The 26,632-nt window shown below is 30.4% G+C and overlaps 1 protein-coding gene across 1 annotated transcript; it reads left to right on the forward strand.

Moving 5' to 3' along the window:
• Nucleotides 1–2,990: 2,990 nt before the first annotated feature.
• Nucleotides 2,991–24,029, forward strand: LOC125069585 (activating transcription factor of chaperone). Its single transcript, XM_047679122.1, has 5 exons — nucleotides 2,991–3,137; nucleotides 5,745–5,844; nucleotides 6,359–6,489; nucleotides 14,362–14,529; nucleotides 22,785–24,029. Exons 3-5 carry the CDS (start codon nucleotides 6,384–6,386, stop codon nucleotides 23,552–23,554), a joined length of 1,044 nt encoding a protein of 347 aa, XP_047535078.1. The 5' UTR covers nucleotides 2,991–3,137; nucleotides 5,745–5,844; nucleotides 6,359–6,383; the 3' UTR covers nucleotides 23,555–24,029.
• Nucleotides 24,030–26,632: the final 2,603 nt, after the last annotated feature.

Genomic DNA, 26,632 nt, shown 5'->3' on the forward strand with positions numbered 1-26,632 from the left:
TTTTATGTCATATTGTACAACAAGCGAAGGTAGTGCTTTATATTATTGCTTTCGGTGTAAAATAAAATCGCAATTCAATCTGCTTTAATTATTAAAATCTATCCTATTTTGTTTTGTCCATTCCTTTTTTTTGTCGATAGGTTAAGTTAAACTTTTACTATTTTATTGTACGCCATTGTTATGAATTGAGCCGAGATGGCCCAGTGGCTAGAACGCGTGCATCTTAACCGATGATTTCGGGTTCAAACCCAGGCAGGCACCACTGAAATTTCATGTGCTTAATTTGTGTTTATAATTCATCTCATGCTCGGCGGTGAAGGAAAACATCGTGAGGAAACCTGCATGTGTCTAATTTCAACGAAATTCTGCCACATGTGTATTCCGCCAACCCGCATTGGAGCAGCGTGGTGGAATATGTTCCAAACCTTCTCCTCAAAGGGAGAGGAGGCCTTTATCCCAGCAGTGGGACATTTACGGGCTGCTAATGCTATGCTAATGATAATTGTTATGAAAATCAAAACATAATTTATTCAAGTCAGCTTTTGTGAGCACTAGGTAGACAGATTATTTTTAGTTGTACTGTAATTTGGCAAATTCTCTTTTATTTGAGTTATATAACATTAATAGAATTTAATAAAATATTTAAAATGAAATCATTTTATAATAATACAAAATTAAAGTTTAGTGACTGGGCTACTATTGTTATATATAAAAGTAGAAATAAATTATACGACCTATATAATATGAAGCAGTGGAATCGAAACGTAGCCTTTCTGGAATACGTCAATAAATTTTCTAAAATTTTTATGTATAAATACAGCATAAATGCAGTATGCATGTTTATACATAAAGAACAAAATCTTGAATTCCGATGATATAATAAAGTCCACATGGAATGTAGTGTTTGTGGAAAACCTAAAAAGAGAAATCAAACCAATCAAATTGAACAGAGGTTGTAGATACAAATTCTGAATTAGAAGTTGCAAATTTATTTGAAATATTTTTTAACACATACCTATTAAATAATGTTTCCAAATGCATTATTGATTTTTATTTGAAACAGTTTCTGCAATAGATATCATAAAAGTATTTAAAACCCTCAATATTAAAAAAAACTAACGACATATGGGGCATTACGTTAAAATTTATTAATAACATCATATATGATATTGCTTCGTAGTAGTTGCATTAATTTTTAACAAGCGTTTGGACACGGGTTCATTTCCTAACTTGTTAAAATGTAGTAAAGTTTTACCACTTTTTAAGACTGAAATCAAATCCCACGATCGAACGATCCCAGTAATTATAGGCCTATTTCAATACTGTCATTTTAAGTAAAATATTCGAAAAAAATATTTTAAATCAACTTCTCGTCAAATACGGAACAAATACTATTTTTTATACAATATAAGTGAACAATTCGGTTGCACAAGAGGTCGCTCCACAATTGCGGGAATGATACTTCTCAAACATATTTACAATGCTTGGGAAAAAAATGGGAGTATTCTGTGATTTGTCTAAAGCATTTGATTGTGTAGAGCACGAGATGTGTCTTTATAATCTCAAAAAGTACGGTATTAAGGGTAAAGCTCTTGATCTCATTGCTTCATACTTAAGTCAAAGAGTCCAACATGTTTCACATCAATGGAATAATGTCTTTTGGTTCTACTTTTAAAATGGGTATTCCGCAAGGACCAATTTAGGGTCCCTTTCTATTTTTTCTAGTATATATAAATTATCTTTCGTTCTATGTTAAAGGTTTTTGTGATATAGTTTTGTTTCCTGATGATACTTCACTAATTTTTAACTAACTTTTAAGGTCGACAGGAAAAAAACTGACTATGACGATGTGAACGGTGCATTATCACGGATACACGGTTAGTTTACAGTAAATAATTTAGGTATGAATGTTTAAAAAAACAAAATGTAGTTTTTACCCTGCCAAATGTTAGAAACCAAAATTATAATAATCTTTAAAAGGTGGCCGTCTTGATGTAGCCGATACTACGGTGTTTTAAGGAACCGCATTGGATTCCAAACTTCAGTGAAGTTCTCATTTATCGTCCCTGACAGAAAGACTCAGCTCCGCACCAAACGTGGCCAGAAAAGTTAGACAACTAACTGGTATTGGCATCCCTCGTCTAATATATTTTGGTTATTTTCACAGTATTATGTCATATGGCATATTATTTTTGGGTAACGCTGCAGATATTGTATCGGTTTTTATTTTGCAACAGAGAGCAATCCGGTCTATTTATAATTTTAGAGCTAGACACTCTCTTCGGGATGTTTTTTACAAAGTAGTAATACACACTGTTGCGTCACAACATATTTACAACAATATTATGTACATTCACAGTATCATTGATTACTTAGATAAAATCAGTAATAATCATTGTATGTGCACAAGAAGTAAGGATAAACTAAGTATCCGACTCCGCAAAGTCAATAAATTGTTGGGGCAAGGTATCCGTTTTTATAATAAAATTCCGCAGACAATTTTAACTTTGTCGTTTCATGAATTCAAATTATTTGTAAAATACATTGGCAAAGGAGGCATATTATTCTATACAAGAGAAGAAAAGAAAGCGTGAAGTTAATACTTGTTGACTTTCAGGCACCATGGCTGTACTTTTAAATGTTGAAAAAGAATAACTACTGAGTTTCTTGCCGGTTCTTCTCTATAGAATCTACATTCCGAACCTTCACTTAATATAGTTTGTTAAATGAAAATTCAAAAGTGCTTGTAAAAGCCTAATTGAATAAAGTATATTTTGATTTTTGTATAATTTTGATTCTATAAATTCATCAGGCTCAACCCAGTTCAGGCGCTACAAGCGTCCAGAGATTAATTATACAAAATTATAATATTGAGTAATAATAAATTAAAAAAACTCTGAATCTGAAGAAATATTTACTGTTTGTACCTTTGCCTGCTTCCCCATTAAAATGATCTGTCAATAGTGTTCGTAGATTGTCGGTGTTGCTGTCATTTTTGTCTATTACTCATCATGGTTCACAAGTAGAAAGACGTGTTATTTGTTTTCTTTTGTGCGATAAATTCCATCAAGATGGGTTTCTAGTTTTTTGAACGTTTTGCACACCTGCGTGTGCCTTCACAAGTTAATAAAAATGCTGTAAGTATTCAATGAATCACATTGACTATTTTTTTTACCATATTCCATCACATAGTTGTAAATTCCATAGCGTCGTTATTACGCCATGAATGTAGCTTTCACATGAAACTTGAGTCATGCACGTAATATGAATCGTCACGTTTTTGTAGCTACAGATAGGGATCTGACTAGTAGATTACAATTAATCTTTAACCGTAATAAAAATATAAGAAAGAAAATAAAAAAAAATTCAAAAAAATAATATTATATTGAATCAACAACAAACTCAACAACAATAGTTATTTGCTAATATATAAAATCTTTCAATGTTCTATTTTTAAACGAAGAAATATCGCCATATGGTGCATGCTATTTCACAATATCAATTTTCAAATTTTATTTGTAATTCAGTTTTATTTTAAGTAATAACTTGCTTTACACTGGACACTTATCTTATTAAGAAATAGTTTATTACGAAAGCTAAGTATAGCCTTGTAAGACTTGAAATACCTGAGCATTGCCAGTGATAATTGTAACCATTCTAATCTGAAGATGCTGGTTGCTACATAATGCTTAATATTATTTTGGAATTATTGGTGTTCTTTACGTTGAATTTTATTACTTAATTATTATTATTATATTTCTATTCTTTTATAGCTTTAAGTTTATAGCTTTAAGTTGTATGAATTAAAGGTATAGCTAAAAATATTTAATACTTAAAATGAGAAAATGCAATTTTTTTTTAATGCAATTATTAATATTGATTAAACATGCACAAACAGTTCTTTTATGTAGAAAAAAGAGATTTCTGCAAGAATTATAAATTAATTACCAAGATATAGGAAAATAACTGTAGTAAATCATTAGTTATAGTAATTGTTATTGAACATCCTGTTCGTCAATTTGCTCGTGGGTTTTATATTTAGTTATTTGCATTGATCAATCATAGTCATTCATGGTTAACTGCATGTCATTGTTTCTTACATATAAACAAACAGTGAACCTAAGTAAAGATATATTTAATTATTATTATTTTGTCTTTTGTGCAAGCCCATATGGTTCAGTCCCATCTTAAGTGATATTCTAGAGTCAAACATCAAAGCTTTTTCATGTTTTATTCATTTTTAGTAATAAAAAACTAATTTTGTTTCAGGCGCAAAAGATAAAACATCTAGAACATAATTTATTCCTTTATTTTTTCCATAATATTAATAACATAAAATTATTAATGTTATGTTACTTATATTATAAAATAATAACTTTACACATAAATTAGTAAATTTCCATAGCTTATTAATACCCATACCCAGCAACCACTACAATTAACTCAATATATAAAACTTATTTAAAAAACAACTCAACCTAAATAGTAATAGCTTGCAACTAATTATCAGCATAAAAAAATAGTTTAAATGTCCCACTGGCAAATGTCTGATTAAAGCATTCTATTTATGATCAGGCGATAGCTGCCTGTTCTTAATTAATAAATTAAATGGTAGTTGATCGTGTCCTATGCGGGTTTCCCTTTATCCTGTCTATGTAAAAAATATTTTTCTACCAAAATGTAATTTTATTTATAACTGTGATTATATTTACGATATATCAAAGTTATGACATCACCTTATTAAAATAAGAAAAAAAATTATATTTCAAAAATTTTAGGAACAATTAATTTTTAAACCTTATTTACAAATTTTTGCCGTCCTTAGCCCAGTGCTGAGGAAAGAATTTAATATTGATGAAAAAAATTCTATTTCGTAAATAGTTTTTACTTAAATTAAATTTACGTAAATAGTTTTTATATTGATATGATAATATGGAAATATGTAAATGCAGATTTATGATGCCCTAGAAGGCTAACTTTTAATATTAATTTTAAACTTCGTGTAATACAAATTTCTAAGTAAATGTACAATGTTTACTTAGAAATGTGTACTACTCTATAGATAAACTACTAATGTTTACATTAAATATTGAATTGTACTTATATAACTGCTAAGTCTACAAAATGATGTCTAATTAAATACAATTACATGAAAGATAGTAATTAATAATATGCAGTCTTACTGCAGATTTATTATATATGAGTATTTTTTTTTTAAATTCTTGTTTCTTTTAAAATCATGTTGGAGATGATTATGCACTTTTATTTTAATCTATCTAATTTTAAGATGCTGCATCATTCTGAATTATAATAATAAATTATAAATAAATCATTTTTGTTACAATCATAAAATATTAAATAAAGATTGCTGTTCGCTGTTTTATGAAAAACAGTATATATTACGCAATGTGTGATTTGTTTATTATTGTTTCCATTTTACTTTTCATTTCAATCATTGTTGAATTAAATTTAATAATAACTATAAATAAAAATAAATAAACTGTAAATAGTAGACAAAAGTCACATAGATCATAACTTAAATTTTTATGCATGTGCTAATAGGGTTGAGAAATACTTATAATTGGCAGGTAAAACAAAATGTCACATCATTTGATCTTAGCAGCAAAAAAATTAAGCATTTTTGTTTTGTGTTATGTATAATAATATGTTGATTGCTAAATAGTTACCGCTATTTTCCTCCAAATGTTTTATTTTGTTAATGTATGAAATGTATTAATTTTCAGTGCCAAAATGGCGTCTTCAACGGACATCTCTGTCCCTCGACAAATATCAATATCATCAAAGGACCTCGACCAAAACAATCGGTCTTTACTTCATTTTGTGGTAAGTGACGTGTTATATTTTTGTTTTAAAATAATAAAATGTTATAGGGAAGGAATAAACTGACTAGGTCTGGGCAGAAAGACTGGTTGCCTCGACATAGTATTAAAAAAAACATGCTGATTTTATAAAATTAATAAAAAAACATAATAGTTGGTCCATCGTAAAATAAAAGATTTTTATATGAGTATTAATTTTTATTATATATCAAAGATACAAGATGTAAGCACAACTGAATTTGTATTTATTTTAGTAGGCTTCTTTCATCCTTTGCTCTCGGCGATGAAAGAAAATATCGTCAGGAAATGTGTCGGGTGAAACTGCCTCATGTATCAGTTAACCTTAACTATAGCAATGTGGTGGAATTATTACAATGAGCTTTTCAAGATTTCTCCTTAAGAAAGAGAAAATCTTAAGGTCTTAACAGTCAGTTAATAGTGAAGAAATCGATTAATAAATGACCGACATATAATGTATTTATTGATAAAATTAATATGCGTTCTTTTCAATGTTACAGAACAACATCGACTCGCCTATCAACAATGAGCGCGAGTCAATGGAACTGGTCGCTGGCTTCGGCCGACGGCCTTTTAACTGAAAATGAATGCTCTATGCTGCTCGAAGTTGATCTTTTTGACACCGATGGAGGTAACTCATAGTTTGACAAATTTTTATTGTGATGTGCTGTAATGAACATCAATCCTATCATCATTTTTTTTTCTCTATATCATGTAAAGTACCAAATTTGCCGAGAGCGTTTGCATCAACTTAATTTAGGTATTATATTTAGAAAGTTAATAATAGATAGTATATTTCGATATCGTATAAAAAATGGAAATTGTTATAAAAGGGAATGACAAAAGGTGAATAAAATTGTGGATGTTACTGAATATCAGCGGTGAAGTCAATCATCGTAAGAATACTTGCACGATGCACCACCTGTGTATCCAGCAAATTATATTAGGGCAGCTTGGTGGAATAAGTATCTCATGAAGCGGACAACGCCTTCAGTAATTTTCTCGGTTCATTCGAGGCACGGGAGTGTGATACTCTACTTTTTAACTCAAACAGTTACTGAGAAATTCTTTATATTAAAACAATTTATTTTTTCATTGCTCGATCGATATTTGTAGTTAATATGATAGGCCTTATAATTAGCAAATAAATACAAAACTAAAACATTAGAATTCATATTGAATTTTGTGTAACGAAATACTTTTAATTTATAAGACCTTAAAAATATAATAAAATTATGTCATGAGCCTATTTAACCTCAATTGTGTATAAATATCGCAACAATTTTTCCAATAGAATTTAATAAGTGCTTTATAGAACAGTAATTGTCACAATTTAAATGTGACAATTACTGTTCGTCGCGTCGTTTATTACGAGCGTTTTTATTATTGTCTTTGAATCGTAAAAGTAATACTTACTTAGTAGTAAATTTATTCTAAAAACTACATTCATTTGATAAAAATCTACGTCGTAAATCGCTCTTCGCGAACAATAATTTTACAGTGCATTTTAATCCCTGTTGTCGAGACTAACTGTAATTCAAGTGTCAAAAAAATGTCTTATATTGTTTGGTATTAAAGGTGAGCGATGTAGTTAATGGAATTAAGCATTCATGGGTGTCTTAGACCATGATGATGATGAAAAGGGATTAGTACGGTTAATTAAATGAAATAGAAATAAACTTTGTACAAGTAAACGCTTACAAACACAACTCAAAAGTAATTTTACAACGTCTACAGACGAGGTAGTCACTATATGCTCAGTAGCAATACCTTGTTGTGTTCTGGTTTAAAGTGTGTATGAGCCAGAGTTACCAGTAATTACCGGCAAAAGAGGCCCAATACCTTGTCTAGTTGTCTTCAGGTTCGAAGGTTGTGTGAGCTAGTGTAATTACCGGCGAAAGAGACTTAATACCTTGAATTGTTGTGTTCTGGTAAGGATTGATTAATACATCTTATATTGTCTTGAAGGCATCATAGTCATCGGACTACCGAATTGCTCGTCTGCGTCATAAATTTAAAATCAAGTATATGTGTAAAAAAATGTGTGTATATCCATATTAAATATATTGAATAGATTTGTTATAACGTCATTTTTTTAAATCATTATCTTTTAAATGCATACTACATCACAAGTCATCAAACGTGTCACACAAAGCGCATTCATGATTGTAACTTTTAGAAGTAGGTTATCTATTTTATGGTTCTTGATAATTAGTGATGTTACAAAACATGCTTATAAAAAGTCCAAGGATCATTATAAAGTATCGACACGGTTACAGAGTTAACCCTATTATTATATTATAAGATTTATTTCTTACTGCTCACGTCCTGGCTTAAAACTGGTGCGCAAAATGGCATTGCTATGAGTTATACTCTACTGCCTCAGAAAGCACGTAAATTCGTTGGTCCTATACCAGAGCTCTCTCTAGCCATGTCGGATCTGCCGTCCCATGGTGGATGACGAGAATGAGGGCATTGTGAGGAATAGGTATGTGTTAGCGCATACACTTGCACTATTTAATACTATAATGCATATTAAACAGCCTCCGTGGTGATAATCGGTCAGCAGGACATAATTATATATATTTTTAAAGTAATGTGGCTCACTTTAATTTGCAAAAGACGAAAGCTGTCTTTTCATGAAGATACTAAATTCACTTTATCATAGTTACAGTAACCTTATAGATAGGATTTTTCACCAAATAAAAATTCTCTCCTATAAGGATTTATTTATGATTTTGAAATGAGAATACCTTAAGTAATTAGATTCAAACCAAAACCAATGAATAATTTATAGACAGATAAGCATAATAGTGAGTTCCTTGATGTATAATTCTGCATAGATAGAGAAGTCGAACATTTTTATTTTGGTAAACATTATTATGGTTATAAGACATATACACTTGTTACATTTCCATATTGAATGTACGAATATTATAGAAAAAAACATAAAAATCTTCGCTTCTCTAACAAATACTCTAAAAGTGTCATTACATAGTATAAAACAAAGTCGCTTGCCGCTGTCTTTCCCTATGTATGCTTAGATCTTTAAAATTACACAACGGATTTTGATGCAGTTTTTTTAAATAGATAGATTCAAGCAGTAAGGTTTATATGAATAATACATGCACAATCTAGTAGAAAAACAATAATAATTTTTGAGACATTCTTGACATATTTGGTATCAGCATTGCATCCGTGTGAAGCCGGGTCGGGTCGCTAGTATACTCTATAAACTATTCTAAAATGAATTTATTGTTTTTTATAAGTCTATGTTTTTAAGTAAATACAAGCAATAAAAGTTTAAACTTTTATCAACCGAAAGTTTAATATTATTCGAAAGTTGGACCTGAACATAGTAAGCGGTTATCAATTTTCATTTTTAAAATTGGAATTACATTTCTCGCCTAATCTTAGTAGTAAAAGATAAACAAAGTAACCTTAGATTTATATATTCCACAGTATTTGTTAATAACTATGCTATTTTATGCAGTACGCTATTAACGTTGTTTCCCTTTAACGACATGTTTATTTTCATCCGTCTTGTCTAAATATCATTTATTTTATGATATCACTATGATTTAAACTGATGATATAATAATCTAAATAAATACACAGCTTGAGTTAGATAAATGTAAATAAACCAAAGTCATTTTTGTAGTATAATAACATAAGACTGTTGGCCCAAAGCTGTTACATAATAAATTACATATTTGTGGTTACACTTTTGTACCCAATTAGGTAATCGAACAATCATACGGTATGTTATACGAAAGTTTCGTTTCCGCGGAAAATAAAACTGGTAACATCTATATTACACGGGTAGGTGACATAGTTTTGTTTTTATAATAAGACAACGAAAATAATTGAAAAATTAATGAAAACTCAGTAATTTAAAACGGTTGGTCCGTTTCAGTGGAAACGTACCTTAACACTAGAGTAGTTTGTATGTGAATAGGGAAAATAATCTATTTATTTAAGGTTAAAGGTTGAAAACATATGACGCACAACCATTGTACAATCGTTTTTAAAAGAACTTTACATTTCTAAGCTGACACATATGTTGTTCTATGATATCGGCAGAATTGTTTCATAGAAAAATAATCTCTTTTTTCTGTGTAGGTCGTTTTTTTAAATAATTTCTGATATAATAAGACGTGCCATCGATTTTTTTATTTCATTTTTGTCGTGGTATTACATATATGTATAAATAGTCGAATATAAAACAATTCAGTACTTTTTCTCCTCTGTTTGCCTACCAATTAATTTTTGGTCTTTTAAGTGCTATTGTTGTAAATGAAACTTCGAATCAAGAATTTAAAAAAAAGTGTTTAGTTATCTGAAGTAATCATTAGGTATTAAAAAATCGAATATCAACCAGTGTGCAAATTCTAGTTATTATTTAATGAATGAACAATATTAACACCAGCACGTGACCTAATAATTGACGAATAATGTTAGAGTTGCGTTAAATTTTATTGACCGAATTATTTATATATAAATTATATATGATGACAATGAAATATGTCTTTAAGTCGATTTTAAAATTAAACGATTATTATTTAACTAATTATATCGACTTTTTGCATTTATATCATTTAAATGTCAACGTTAACGCATTGTTTTAAGAAAGTAAATTTAGAAGGCCGAATAATTATGTACGTAATAACTTGTTTACATTCGTCCGTTACCATAACGAAATCCCTTTCTCATTAAGAATGTGAAATAAAGGTTAGATTAATAAGCAGGCCATGGTTCTATGATAATTATAATAATTTTGTTCAATTAATGAAAACAAAACTTATTGTTTCCACTATAGTTATCATAGTGCAATACGTATTTAATTTGTATTTGCTTATTTAATGAAATCGTAAGTATAATTCCGAGCATTAAAATCCACTTACATAATATGTTGGATCATATGGTTTTATATCTCACTTCTTCTTAAAAGTTTAAACAATACAATAATACGACACCTCAAATTTATACTACGGTAACTAGAATTTTAGTGAAAATCGTTTTTTTGTGCCAAGTTGCTTAAAATATGTTATTTTATATGTATTAATAAAATCGTGAAGAAATATACAAAATCAACGCAGTTACAAATTTATACGACGCTAACTAAAGGCATTTTTTTTAAATCAATCGATTTATATTAGGCTAACAATTATTAGCGGAGTGTGCGCACACTTTCGAGTTAGCGTAGTATAAATTGTTGGTGTCGAATATATATTAAAGTTAATATCCCTTTGTTGGGCATATGCCATCTCTCGCAGCGTAGTTTTGGAGGTTATTCCAAAATCAAAATGCATAGGATTTGAGTGCCCGCTTGATCGTTCGTAACTGTGTAAGCACATATGAACAGTCATGTGAAATCATCTACAATACGATGTTACCATATTACGATTGACTTTCTATTTTTAATTATTCATTAGTGGCGTGTTGTATTCATTAATTTGGTAATCATTCCATACGTAATAATATAGTTTTGTAAATCATATTTAATTTACACACACAATTTAAATTTATTACGTTTATAAAAATAATATATTTAAATTGTGCGGTATTTTTAAATAATCACTGATCCTATTAGTAATTTTATACTAATTTGGGGTCACTATACTGAAACAATATAACTTACGAATGGCCGCCACAAAATAATCCAATGCCTCTTTCTGAAACCCTAATAGAACTAAAGCTCAGGACAAGCCTTAAGGATATATTAAAGAATATCTCGAATTTGAGGACCTATAAAGATTTTTTCTTTTTTTCTTAGCATCATTGATTAGACGCGTTTTTATTTTATTCCCAATTTAATGTAGTCATGTAGTAAATTAATTATTTTACGGATTCGACTAGTGGAAAGTGTATGAAGCTATTTTGAAATACGTTTTTGTAAGAAAAATCTTTAAAAAAAATCTTGAATCGCATTCTCTTATTCGCCTAATTTAATATAAGAACATGTTATCGTAGATATAAAATAATAATAAATAAAATAAAACTAATAATAAAATTTCGCAGGTACATCATTATACATATTTGGATTTTTATAATAAATATTGTATTGTATGAAGCTGTCCGCTACTATCTTACAGATGACATAAATTAACGACAAGTATCATTTTTAAATTCTATAAATAGAATCAGCAAACCGAAATCTGCAGATAAAATTTTACAATCGTAACATATTATTATTAGAAATTTAGTATTGTATGGTCAAAATTTCGCTTAACAATTCGACTTACATTTCGAGAATATTCTTTAATAATAATACTTTGTGTTTTAGGAATATAATAAAAAAACAATTGCGGTTCATTTTATATTACAAAGTTTGAGTTTTACAAAAATATATATAATATATTAATAGAAGTTCTTCAACGAGACATTTACATATTTAGCTTAGAATAATTAATTAAGATTTTTTATTTTTTAAATCAAAATGCTGATAGTTACTTTGACGTAACCGGCGTTCTATTTTAAATGAATATCATATCTTAATTGTTTTATTATTCCTCGTGTGACCGACGCTTAGCCCCCCACAGATTCACCTCATGTACAGATAGCTGCGGGTCAATAATTGACATGTTATCCTATTAATGTATCTGTATATTTATTAAACGCATTTTATGTGCTGAAGTTATATAATAAACTAATTAACCGACAGTGCGCCCCCCCACTATGCTAACTATCATGTTATGTGCCACGTGCATTCAAATACACCTTACACACCCTCTAAACTATACACAGCAATACAAAGTATTACTTTAGATTAATCGATGTTTGACTGCTAACATGCCAACTGCTTCTGAATATTCTAGTAGTTTCAGGAGAAAGAGTAAAAGCTTTTTTTTTAAATAATGTCTAGAGTTCTTAAAATTAGGTTAATGTATATTTCGATGTAAATATCTTTACCGTTCGAATTAATTATTACATTTTTTTTCGCCTCAATACTCTGATACATACATAATCTGATTTAAAATAAAAATATTGGCCTACATGTATGACTCTGAGCTTAAAATGCATAGCGAGCCTTTTAGGACTTCTATAAAGTAAGTTTAGCTACATTGGATGAGTATAAAAAAAAGTCAATAAATTAATATTTTAAAATTAAGCATTTTATGATAACGTTTATCTGGCTAAAACTTAATATTAAATAACACGTGGACCGACCATGTGAGTTTAATTATTTCAAAAAATCTTACAAAATAATTGAACACATGGATTTGAACTAATCGTTTTTTTTAAAGAAAATACAAAATATATTTCATATGCTAAAAGTACAAACATGAATCATATTTCACTAAAATGTTCCATTAAAACGATAAATTTCCACTATCATTATCATTATCAGTCGAGTCTTTGTTTAATTTAAATGTTCTTAAGTAGTTGCTATGCTAGAAGCGTGGGTGTGTCTTGATAATCATATGCACGTCGTGTGATTGGTCCAATATTGTTTATATTAAAGAAAATGACGTCACGAACAGTTCAAAAACATATTTGTTTTTAGCAAGTTAACCCTGTGCATGTTTTTAATGGAATATCTCGGAGTTTACTGTTTTTCTTTATTTATCTCGTTTCCAATGAAAAGCGTCCCGATATACGTTGTCGTGTTTGTACAATTGCTGACATTAATGACATGACTCAAAAATAACTCTTTAGCTTAAAATAACGTTTCGAAATTTTGTAAAATTTTGTACACTATTTTAGAAAAGCATAAAAATGTTTAGAAATATGACATATTCAAACATTAAATCACTCTTAAAATCTCAAAAAATATCGATGTCGATTTTATATATTTTATGCACATTAATACTGTATGTAGAATGTTTAGTTTCAACGAATTAAATAAAAAACTATATTTACAAAAAATATATTGTATTAATATTTTAAAGTATCTTATTTTTCATTAGAACAATGAAAACGGGCTGTACTGCGATACAGTGTAGATGTTTTTATAAGAGAAGTTATTGTGACATTATCAAATAAGATTTAAAGCATCACGACATCTGGGCGTTTCTTTGACGTAATATCGTGTGACAGATACCGTTCATATATATATATTGACGTCTTCGGCCCCTCTTCGTATTTTGTACATTACTTATCTAAGCTCCTTACCTTGAAGCCTCTTCCATTTATTAACGCGAATTCTACATCATTCTCGTTACAATTCGTATCAGTGTAACAAGACTTGTTCGTTTGTTTCGATTTAATTTCAAAATGTGTTGTTACAAATGTAACGGAATGTGTGAACTGTGTAGAGAATTTCAATTATCACTTATTCAAAGTAAGATCTGTTCAAATTATGAATATTTGTGTATTAAACGATTCAATAGTGTATTTAAAAAAAAGTTTAGCCTAAATAAAATAAATCTTCACGATAGGTACAGATAAAAGTTAAACTGCTTAGATTTTTTTAATAACGAGTATATATATATATATATATATAAAAGTGCGTGCGTTAGTAATTTTGCATATTATTTATTTATAATTTTTAATTCAACAGATCTACTAAAGAATTTTCCGGGCGCTGCACCGAAGATCGAATCTGGCAAATTGCTTCAAGATGACATATCAAACACAATGTACCCGCCATCCCCGCCAGAGATCAAGCCCAGCCGAGCTGAGCTTGCGACTGATCTTCTGCAGCAGCTAGAAAATCAATGCAAACAAGGTAGGTTAACATAAAAAAAAATAATTTGATAATCTTGAAAATTTCTTATCTGGAAAATATGAATAATTATTTGATACTAAATGGACCTTAACCTAAGGTGGATTAGTGTTGAGTTATTATAAACATATTTGCTTGTTAAGATTAAAGATTGCTCGTGTGTTTATACATTTTGTGCCGGTACTTCTCTGTAGAATATACATTGCAAAGGACGGTTCATAAGTGCTTGTAAAAAGCCATATTGAAAAAAAAAATAGTTTTAACATCAATATAAGAAGTAATCGCAGTATCGCTCATCTCAAAGAATTTCCTACTCCCATGTGGGCATTAGCACTGGCATTTTGGTATACTGTTATAACTTTTAAATTATATTTTTATTTCGAAATAAACGATATTCTCACAGGTAATGCGAATACTTCTACATATATCATTTTTAGATAAATCACAGTAATCATTTTTCAAGTACAAACCACTTTTTCCCGATATTAATGTGTCCCATATATCGTGTATTATAAAATATAATGGCGATTAAAATATTTTTATATATACATATATAAAAACATGAAAAAAAAAATTGAAATCTATAAATATATATATCATCCTTAAACTAGAAGTTATAAATATCTTTCGTCTCTTATATTAATATGTCTTTTTTGTACTTTATAATCTTGTCACTATTTATATTTTTAAAAGGTAATATGATGTATTCTTTTATAAAGGGTATTTATACGTTACATGATATTATAATAAAGTTATGGTAATCTATATTACTTAAATCATTCTTGGTCGAATGTTCATATTGTATGAATTTGTCCCACGCTATATATGTTTTTATATATGCAAGTTAACTTATTAGTATTTATAAAGCATTGTCATTTTATTTTATTGCTAGTAAGAAAAATCTATTAAAGTAACATTGTTACTTTGAATATGAATTAGCTTACGATACAAATTATAATAAATTAATTGCTTTGATATATGTAGTATTTCGATAGGATTTCTGCAGGTACACTAAATATTTATTTAAAAGATTAATACGTAATTTTTTCGTTTTCATGAATATCCCAATTATTATATATTTTTTAATTATTGCCTGTCTGTCATTTGCACACGTATAACAAGGAAAATCTCGATGAATTTTTAATGAATCTCGGCATGATGATAACCTATTTCCTGGGTCAACGTGAAGTATAATTTTTGTCATGATAAATAAGAGGGTATTTAAGGGATATTCAAAAACTGTACCTTTATAGACACGTAATATATTTTCGTTAAGGTTTTTTTATTATTTAACTATTAATCCTTCTACAGTATTATTATAAAACTATTGAATCTATATATTAACGTATGTTTTGTCGTGTTTATCATTATATATAACAGAAGTTAGCCTTTGAAATTACAATAATGTTATTTTCAACATATATAAGGATTAATTCATGTATTAATAACCTAGATATTAGGAAGTTTGGAATACATTATCGCACAATGGAATATGGGATAATTAACGCCATCGGACACGAAATTGAATAAAATACGTTGTATGATTAAACTCATAATAAGTTAGGTTGCAGAAATATTCTGAACACAAATATTTCGGATAAGTAAAAATACATATGTATATGATAAGCTTGTTATAATAATTTTAACTATTAATTTTTGCGTCTCTATATTGTACTCTAAGTGCTTAGTATTAATCTATGTCAATATTAGAATTTATTTGGCAGACGATATTAATCCTAATCAAACAAGTAACATATAATAATAAGCTCTTATTGTAAAATAAAATTGTAAAAAGCGGATAGCTAGTTTATTCATAAATTACCCGCCGTACCTGTTGTTTTAGTCTTATTCAGCAAGTATCTTTCTTTTACTTGGTGGTAGGGCTTTGTGCAAGCCCGTCTGGGTAGGTTACAACAAACTCATCAGATTCCACCGCCAAACAACAGTATTGTTGTGTTCCGGTTTGAAGGGTGAGTTAGCCAGTATAATTACAGGCACAAGGGACAACATCTTAGTTCCCAAAGTTGGTGGCGCATTGGTGGTGTAAGATATGATTAATAATTCTTACATCGTCATTGTCTATGGGCGGTGACCACTTACTATCAGCTCGCCAATATGCTCGTCCGCCAAACTATGAAAAAAAAAACATAAAAAAAGGCTTTTTTCAACCTAACTATAAAATTATACAGTTAAACATAATCATTAAGTATTGATCACTACATACAATTAAATTATTAAATAATATCGATATAATGTATGTATTATATAATTATCTGCATAGATTAAAAGGACACACCCCTGATCTTCTTTACGAGAGTCATGTGCGCTTAGCGTGATTCGTTTTCTTTATCTGTCGTCTGTAGCTGTTAATTAATAACTAAAGATTGGAATATTGCTATGATAATTTTGTTACTTAACGACTTCATAAAAATAACCACTGTGGGTAAAATCTACTTACGTTATTTAATATTCTATTAAAGATCTATTTACTTCAATTAATTACGAATGACAGTTACATCTATTTTAAAATGATTAGTGAACGAGTACTAGTTATTTAAAATAAGACATTCCTAAGCTTACTTTGCTATCTTAGTTGGAAATTAAGTAATTAAATCTGCACTTTTGATATAATATGATTAACATCTCGACTCCACACTAGTTATATTAAGTTAGTTATAAATATGTACAGAGTTTTCGTGATATAATTTTTGCGATAAAAGATATAATAGACTCGCGTCAAGCATTCTATTCGCCCCTACTTAGTTCTCATTTATTTATATAAATAAATATGCAACAAATATTTTCCAACATCTATTTTAGAAAAATCTAATTTTTCAAATTCTCAGAACTCTTGAGTCGAAACATTCCGGAACTTCGATACTTTTATAAGTAATGATATTGAAGTTTTCGCTTTGGAAAATTAATCATCGTTATAAAATGATAATATTAAATATCATCAAATTCTATCATACAATTAATTATTTGTTATAATTAAGAGAAAATAATTATTAAGAATTTATGCTTTGTTGATAAGATTTTTAAATAAAAAAAAAAAAAAATAAAGTATACATTAACCGATACATGTCATAGATAGTCCTCGTTAATTATAATTCACATTATCAAAGAATTATGTTTTTGGTAATCTGGTAATAATCTTTTAACTATAAAACACAGAATGAATAAATGAAATAATATTGTAATATATATTATATTGGTACTAGGTCTGGTGGCCCTTATTTTATAATCTGTGGTAGAAGTAGGTGCGAAGAATATTTTCAGTGACTGAAAAACAAGGTTTCTAAATTGTAAGTCGTCTATTAAAATTTGAAAAGCACATATCCCCCATTTTTTTTTTCTTTATAGTAAGACGTATTTGAAGAAGAGCAATCGCTTTTGAAATTCTAATTTAAAAACTAAATTATTTGTTCTAAAGTCTTATACTATTTATTTTTATTATTAAAAGCTTTTATTTATCTTGCAATGTATGTATATATATATGAAATCTTGCTAATCAATTTTGAAGCAGATATCTTTAACCGATTTGGCTGAAATTTTGTATACACGTTAAGTTTGGATGACAATACACGATAAGCTGCTTGACGTCATTATAAGTCCAATATGGTGGAACATTCGAGATGGCAGAATAGTTATTTTTTATGCTCTTCTGCAATATAGGTATCAAATGATAGGGCTCGATGTGAGTAATTCGAAAATAATGTGACGTAATTATAAATTCAATATGGTGGACAACATTCGAGATAGCAGAATAGTTATTTTTTATGCACTTATATAAATCTAATTTTTATGGGTGTCAAATGAAAGAGGTTGTCAAGTATAAATTGAAAAATATTCTGACATCACTCTTAATCCAATATAACATCCGTCCGTATAGATTTCGGTTAAGACGGTGTTCACCTCATTCAGCCCAAGTCTCTGCAATTTCCAGCTAAATATAGTTACGGGACCATGGAACGAAGAATGCTGCCACTTATATTATGATGGGCTTGTACAGTATACAAAATGCAGGGTACTACTGTCGATCACGCCGTTGTTTTTTTAGGCAAGAAGCTCTTTGCTTCTGGTGAAGCATACGTGGCCTTAAGTAGGGTAAAATCATTAGAAGGTATTGTTATTGAAGATTTAGACTGTTCGAAATTAACCGGCAAGCGACCTTGCAACAATGATGCGTTGAATGAGATGAATAGACTCAGAAACCTAGCCAGTCATAACTAAAAATTAAAAAATAAATTCAAAGTAAAAATACTTTTAATAGAAAGCTTTTATTTAAATGCTCTAAAAAGAAGAAAATAAAATTTTCTTTCAAAATTTTAACAATCAATTTATAACCTCATTAAATACACAATTTCTTTAATCATAAAAGCTTGTACTTGTTTCGAACGCATAGTAAACGAAAAACTTTTATATAACCTTAAACATTATTAGCGTCAAAGGGAAAGTCTTTATCTTACTGCTTTATCTAACTTAAAGAAACAACAAGTCTCACTGTGTGACAAATGGGCAATGCAAAATAATCTTTTTTACGTCCATTTTATTCGAATGCCGTAATAAGATTTCAGAAAAAATCAATAGCGTTCTGTAAATTCTACCCTGCATCGAGTATATGTAAAGCGTTACTTAGATCCTTATCGGCTTCAGTCGTGAAGTGACAGTGAGTCTACATATTGATTGGATTTTATGATTGGAGCTAATCTTTTTTAGATTATACAAATTTTACATTATACTTTCCAACATTCCAAATTGTATTAATTAGGTTAGTTTAAACATCGCAAAAAAAAACAAGTTTTCAAAAGTAACAGAAAACATTATACCTACGATAAAAAAATGTGTCAGAAAGAATGCGATTGCAGTAAAGTTGTTGCATGTGCTGTAGTATGAGTTCAATTATGTATTCAGTGGTTATGGCCGAGACAAGGAGGGGAAAGGCGCGCCGTTTCGGCGTTGACATTGTATGCGCGCGCGCACTCAGTTGTAGCGTGTCTCGCGCCGCGTCTGCAGGTTTACTATACCCGTGACAATAAATTCAATTCGAGAAGCACATTACGGGCGCTCGCGCTCGGCTCGCGACCTATGCCTGCCAACGTCCATGCGCCTTTTGGACGCCGTTAGAATGAAGTACCACTATCGCTGCATTTGGAATAAGGAGATAGTGTTCAATTCACAAAAACTTGTTAAAAGACGTTAGGTTTACGTGCCCGATTATTGATTTTCAACGACGACTATAGCTCGCATCACGAGGATTCCAGTTTCTGCAATTCCACTGCCCATTTAATCGTATAGAAGTAACTAGCGTATTATAGCAGTAAGAACAATTATAGAGGACTATTCTTTGTTAATATTGGACTTCGTAATGGCACTTGCAGATCTGTATGCTGGTACGTGCTTTGAGCTATTTCAAATGTGTCAATATGAGATGGTTTGTTTTGATTTTGTTGTGTTTTTGTAGGTAGAGATTGAGATCTGGTTTCAAGGTCTTTACGCTCTAATACCTGCCGTGTTTTTACTTGAGACACAACTACTGTTTGTAAAATTATTAAATATTAATACTCATTCCGGCAATGTTACTGGTTCTTTATATCTATTCATAGCATGGATTGACATTTCTGTCATTGAGCATAACAACTTAACAGAAACGTGTCGTGTTTTGAAGCATTGTTTATTTATATAATAAAGTTGTTCGATTGGCTTTGGGGCTTGTGTGAAAGATTGTATTCAAAATTATTATTTAAATGCAAATTATGAAATAAAAAACTAGCCGCTTATCTCACATTCACAATTGATAAAGGAAAAATATTGATATTATTATAAATTTATAAATAATGCAAATTATAATTTGTAATATGTGTCGCAGATTCAATGCGCATAACTTGAAGTTATTTAGCATTGCATTAAGCAGGCTGTTGTTTATGACGCGTAATTTACCTCAATGAATTCACGTGGCGCTAGTGCCAGAGCTACAAGCTACTGAGGTATTAAGCATGCTCAATTGTTTAATTATTTCCTTTACGGAGGTTTGTTATGTGTGCGAACAATTAATACGTGGAACGAAACCTTTCCACGCTTGTGCCACGACTAACTGATAAACCAGTTCGCTCCCAAGGCGACCTCGTTCGTTGTTCGCCCAATAATTAAAGCGACTTATTGGCTACTTGTTTTCATTCCTACGCATTGATATAGATTATGACCTGTTAGCGAAGGCGTCTTGTTATTGGTATGATATGCTTAAGTAATTTATGATTTACTTTTGTATTTATTCCATGATAAATATGTAACGTTCGTGCATGTTTATAAAGCATATGCATTTTTAATTTGTTGTTGGCCTTTATTAAATGATCGTTTATGTAATTTATATATTTTATAGGAATTCCGTATATTAGTATGATAGTTCCTAACAAAAATATATACTAAAAATATACTTAAATCATAACATTATATTCAATTTTATTCATCAAAAAATTTAACCTGAATTTAACTTAAGATTAGGTTAAATTTTTTGATAATGATGATTTTGTATTATTGATAATTTATGAAATCGATGTATAAATTAAAATAGTTTAGAGTACGTGGTAAAAGGAAATTATTTTTGGCGTCGCAGAATAAAATTTATCTAGCATTATAAAGCTAGGGGCACATCGGTGAACTTTGTTGATTGCAAGAGTTTATCAGAGGGTCAGCGGTTGACGCGCCTCTCGTTGCCTATCTGTGTCGCTAGCTGTACATGATCGTTGAAAATGTAATAAATCCACAAGAACAAAACGACTTTCGTATTGTTTATTAAATACATATATTTATTCTGCGTTTACTGTACATTCGATCTATAGAATAAAGCTCTTTCAATGACTCAAATTATTCTTGGTACTCTTACAATGCATCTGTATCTATCACCCTTAAGTATCACCGTAAAAAAGAATCATATTCTTGCGCTCAGACATCTTCTCAATTACTTTCAATTGATCATAGTGTATACGAGTCTGTCAACTGTATTAATAAAAATACCCTGTCGATTGTTAAACAAATAGTTGTACAGTTTATCAGATAAATTACGAATCTACTACGCTTGAAATGTCACAAGGAAAAATCATTACTTGGTATCGCATATTTTAAAAGTGGACTTTACTTGTCTTGAGATAACTAACTGAATAAATTAATTATTATTATCTAAAACCGGGTCCCTACATTATAGGGGATATTGTTGTTCGCTGATATTACGAATTGAAATTATTTGTGTTTTATATTTTTTTACGACCTCTAAATTATTGATAAAGAGAATGCAATTCAACTATTCGAGGAACAATGATTATTTGACCTTAAAGTAATTTAATGCAGCATAGTTAAATTATTATTTTATTTTATATAAAAAAGAAAAAAACAGTGCAAAGGAACTTCTAACAAAGGAAAAGTTGAAATGTAAACATTGAATCACGAATCACGTTGTTTATGGGGTAACAAAATAATAAGGTTACAGTAATCTTGAAATTATCATAATTGAAGGATTGAATAATTATTGCCAATGAGAAATGTTTCGATTACAGTGAAGCAATTGATTATTTATGGTATTCGCGATAGCTGACTGCGTGCAACATGAGATCCTGTTTATTTAATTTCGAGAGCTTACTTGACACTCGCTAAATACGCAAGGTACTTAGTAGTCAGTCTTAGTAGTCAATGACTTAACATTTTAATATTTACAAAGTATTATGATAATAATTTGTAATTGTTAAATTTAGTAACAAAGATAATTTAATTAGAGATAATAAAAAATAATTTCGTTACAAATAACTTCCAGTATGTCAACATTCACTGTCTACATGGTTACATTCGAGTCTGTTGAAATATTTTTAAATATACAATCTTATAATAGCAGAACGTTTAAGAATTAAGTTTATGTATTTAAGTATTATGACGCTGTGAGTTGGCACTGTTGTGCAGATATTTAATTGTATACTGTATAGTATAATAGATAAAATCGTAGATATTATAATTATTCTGAGTTAATATGACTAGAGTTTTGCCAGTTATGTTTAGTTGTGTCATTGAGCATGCATTTGTATTCGTAAGAAGGAATTATTTTATGAAAATATAATACTATTCATAAATCTGGGACGACTGTTTAGACCAATAACAATATATGAAGAACATTTACTATAATAATAAATTTGATACAAAATATTGTGTATTAGATTTTATTATAAACGTTTATCAGTGGGCGTTATTAATTATTATTATTGTTTTAATTGCAGAAAACATATTTTCAAACTGGTTGGAAGAAAAAGTGGAGCTTCCCATCTTCGAGAACATCTCCCAAGTGCCCGAGCGTGTAGAGGTACCACAAGTAGCGCTGCCCCTACCCACGTACGCGCCACAGACGGTATCACAGCCGACCGAAGAGCTACTGCGAGAGTTCGAAACGGTATACGGCGCCGTCGAGTTGACTCATCTTACACCGCCGCAGAGCCCGCCCGGCCCCGCTACTCAACTCCTGCTTAGCTACGCGCAGCAAGCACAGTGCGCCTCTATTGCACCCGCCCTGCACACCGCTCCGGTGGTGCCAGAGCAGTGGCCCGTCTCCCCCACGCCGGTGGTACTGTCGGAATACGACTGCGACTCCCAGCTCGAGGAACTTGTTCGCCACCGCGCCGCTCAGCTAGCGTCCCCGCAGCCGTCCGCTCGCAGCGCGTCTACTTCGCCTCGCTCTTCCCCGCGCTCGTCCCCGCCGTCGTCACCGCGCTCGTCCTCCACCGACGAGGAGTGGTGTGCGTCGTCTCGCCCCAAGCCCTACTCGCGTAACGTCGACGATCGCCGTTCGCGTAAGAAGGAACAGAACAAAAACGCAGCCACCCGCTACCGCCAGAAGAAGAAGGCGGAGGTCGAAGTGTTGCTCAACGAGGAACAGGCGCTGCGCAATCGCCACGTCGACCTCGGAGAGAAGTGTTCGGACCTCCAGCGAGAGATTCGATATCTCAAAGGGCTTATGCGCGATCTGTTCAAGGCGAAGGGTCTCATAAAATAAAAATTTGCTCTACGAATTAAGTGAAAAAATATACGCACCGCGCGATTCAAACGTGGTGTATTGAATTATATTCAATCAGAAGTTAAGGAGTTTATAAAATTTCGATGATATATCTACATTTAATTTCTAGTTAAGCTAGATAAGTTGTATCGTTTGCATCTTACACCTAACGTCGAGCAGCATAAGTCACGCATGTAATTTCGTCGAGGGCAACATCTCAGCAATGTAACATCTAATAAAATCATAAGAGGCGCTGTCTTCTCATCATTCATTTTCTTAAATATAGAGGATAGGTTGCATTCATTGTTATGAAATGTGAACGTTAAAATTGTGTGGAATAACAGCAGCACGTCATTACATTTGATTTTGTACAGTTTATATTTTTTCAAAAACATGAACATGAAGTTTTTGTACATAAGAATTTTAGAAATATCTCTGTTCTATTTTCATACAATATAAGGAATGCGACGGCGGAGTTTTCTTGTTTTATTTCTCTTTTTTGTTTATTAAGTTTACTATTATTGATATAAGTCCAGCATTATTTATAGTGTTGTCCTTAAACCTTTACGAGTGTTTTTATTGTGTAAGACTTGAAACTTTGTTACAAACTCGTTTACTTTCTCTACATTACTGATATGTTTACCTGATTTTTATGAGCAAATCGAGATTAATGAAAGGTTTTTTGGATGATTGCATTAATTTTGTTTATAGAATTATTACACCTGGTGTTTTTAGCTAATATTATCTAACTCGAACATAACACAAAATAATAAATAAACATCATTCAATTTAAATTACTTATCAGTTCTGGGTACAACTCCAATACAGCCGTATCTAAAGTTAAAACAAATAATAATACCCTATGGGACGTCACCACAAATAAGTGACGTAAACAATGTAACCATACTAATTCTAACAACTTATTAAATACATTATTATTTCTACTCTATCGAATATTTTTAATTTACCAGACAACGATCGATTAATCACTTAGTCTATAAATTATTAAAATTAAATTAAAACAATAAATACACATTTACAAGTTTTAAAATATTGAATGTTGAATTTAAAGCTATTGGAGCTAGCTTACTCGGTTATATATGTAGTTAATAACTTAGCTATATGTGCAAATGAACAAGATGTTTAAATCATACATATTACTTTCTTTTTGCACTAAATTATCAAAACAATTTAGGGTGTATACTTCTATAATTATCTAGATTTCGCTAGGACTTGAAGGAAATAGAAAGAAAAGCGACTATAGTGCATCACGATCTTGGGCTAACTGGGCCGACGCAGTGTTTGTTGCCACTACTACTGAGCGACGCCATGTAAGCAAAGAAACAGCCAGCAACATTCCTTATGAGTTTCATTTTAAAGTTATATGCAATCCATTTTAACGTGAACGTGGGCAAGAATATAAGCTTCTTTCTGTTAAGAATATAACACTAAGTAAAATGTGGTAAGATTATCTATGTCTAAAACTAATTGTCTATGATTAGTTCTGAACCGACATGTTAAATTTCAACTCCTTGCTCGAACTCAGCATGCAAGATTTGACCAAACATATTAAAAAAAAATAAACTTTACAATTTATAAGCTTGTAAGAGTGCAGAAATAACGACTACTATGTCATGATAAATAATTGTTATCTCAAATATTTGTTTGTATGCAGGTTTTAACGCAGCCTAGTGGCCGACGCTTAAGGCTAGGCTGCCAGGTCAATTTCTTGTAATAATCATCATATAGTATATTATAATTAGGAGTTAAACAAGACTTAGTTAGCATTTTAACCTAACGTCATTGACGGTCGTAATTGATCTTTAGCATTTAGATAGACGAGTACATTTGCCTCAAAAAATGCTTGAGACGCAATAAAATACAAATGTCACTGTACAACTTATTATTTTACTTCTTCATCATCTATCCTTCTCTCGTGCTATACGCGTCAGAGTACCTCAAGGCTCCTTCCTGACCTCCGTGTTGCGTCTTTACAAGAATGGCATATCAAAACACACCGACCGAGTTGTAAGTAGTGTTTTACCATAAGGACAACCTTTACTTCAAATGCCATTACCTAACTACTCCAATTAGCGAAGCGAAGTAACTGTCATAGACAAAATAAATTAGTTTTATATTAATCGTTTACATAATCATTATCAAGAGGAGTCAGGACGTTTCCATGGGTTTCTTCTGGACAACGACGTTCTCATGGAAGGAAGCAATGGCTCAAGACACGTAAATACATTGGTACGTTGAATATTGCAATGGTAATAATGCCTTGAAACGTGGCCTTTAACAAAAGTGACGTCATCGCTTAATTTTAACTAGGCGACGTCGGTTTCTAAGTTTATGGTACAAGATTATTGCTTATTTAAAAAACAAATAACAACTGTGTAAAATGTATTTAATAATAATGAAAAATCGAAATACGATAATCCATTTTTGTATTATCTTTAATTTACATAAAAAAAAGAAAAATCAAGACTGTCATGTCAATAGACAAGATTTTAAGCGGGTGAAATTGTAAACCGCAGTTACTAAATAATCTATTTCTTCTTTATCTCTAATCTATAAATAGTATAAAAGAAAGTCGGCTTTGGTTTGTGTTCTGTCTGTCTCCTATAGTACACTTTTTTCTTCTAAACCACTCTATGGTTTTTTTTACGGCTTTTATAAAATAAAGTGATAACGAGGTTCTACATATGATTTGTAAATATTTTTCAAATTCATTTGTAAAATGGTTGACCTATAACGGTCTTTTGTTCAACATATTACTGTTATTCGCTTACATGGTTAACGCTCACATACAAACATAATTGTATAAAAAGGACAGAAAAATCCGTGATAGCATGTCATTGTTACACTACTCAGGTACACTCATAATAACTATTTTTACCTATTACAAACTAATACAAAACGGTGTTTTTACGAAGCCATGTTTTCCAATTCATTATTAATCCTTGTTCAGAATAATATATTAGTAACATTGGGCTTTTAATAAAGATTAAAACTGTTTTTTGCTCTATAAGATTCATAGAAATATTTTATCATCGTTTTATTATCGTATATCATTTA

The sequence above is a fragment of the Vanessa atalanta genome, chromosome 15, assembly GCF_905147765.1.
Source record: "Vanessa atalanta chromosome 15, ilVanAtal1.2, whole genome shotgun sequence".
NCBI lineage: Eukaryota > Metazoa > Arthropoda > Insecta > Lepidoptera > Nymphalidae > Vanessa > Vanessa atalanta.

Excerpts from the sequence above, each read along its gene's own strand:
- LOC125069585 (XM_047679122.1), top strand. The coding sequence starts at position 6,384 with ATGAGCGCGAGTCAATGGAACTGGTCGCTGGCTTCGGCCGACGGCCTT. Across the intron at positions 6,490-14,361 it reads TCTTTTTGACACCGATGGAG|ATCTACTAAAGAATTTTCCG; the intron begins GTAACTCATAGT and ends TTAATTCAACAG. Across the intron at positions 14,530-22,784 it reads AGAAAATCAATGCAAACAAG|AAAACATATTTTCAAACTGG; the intron begins GTAGGTTAACAT and ends TTTTAATTGCAG.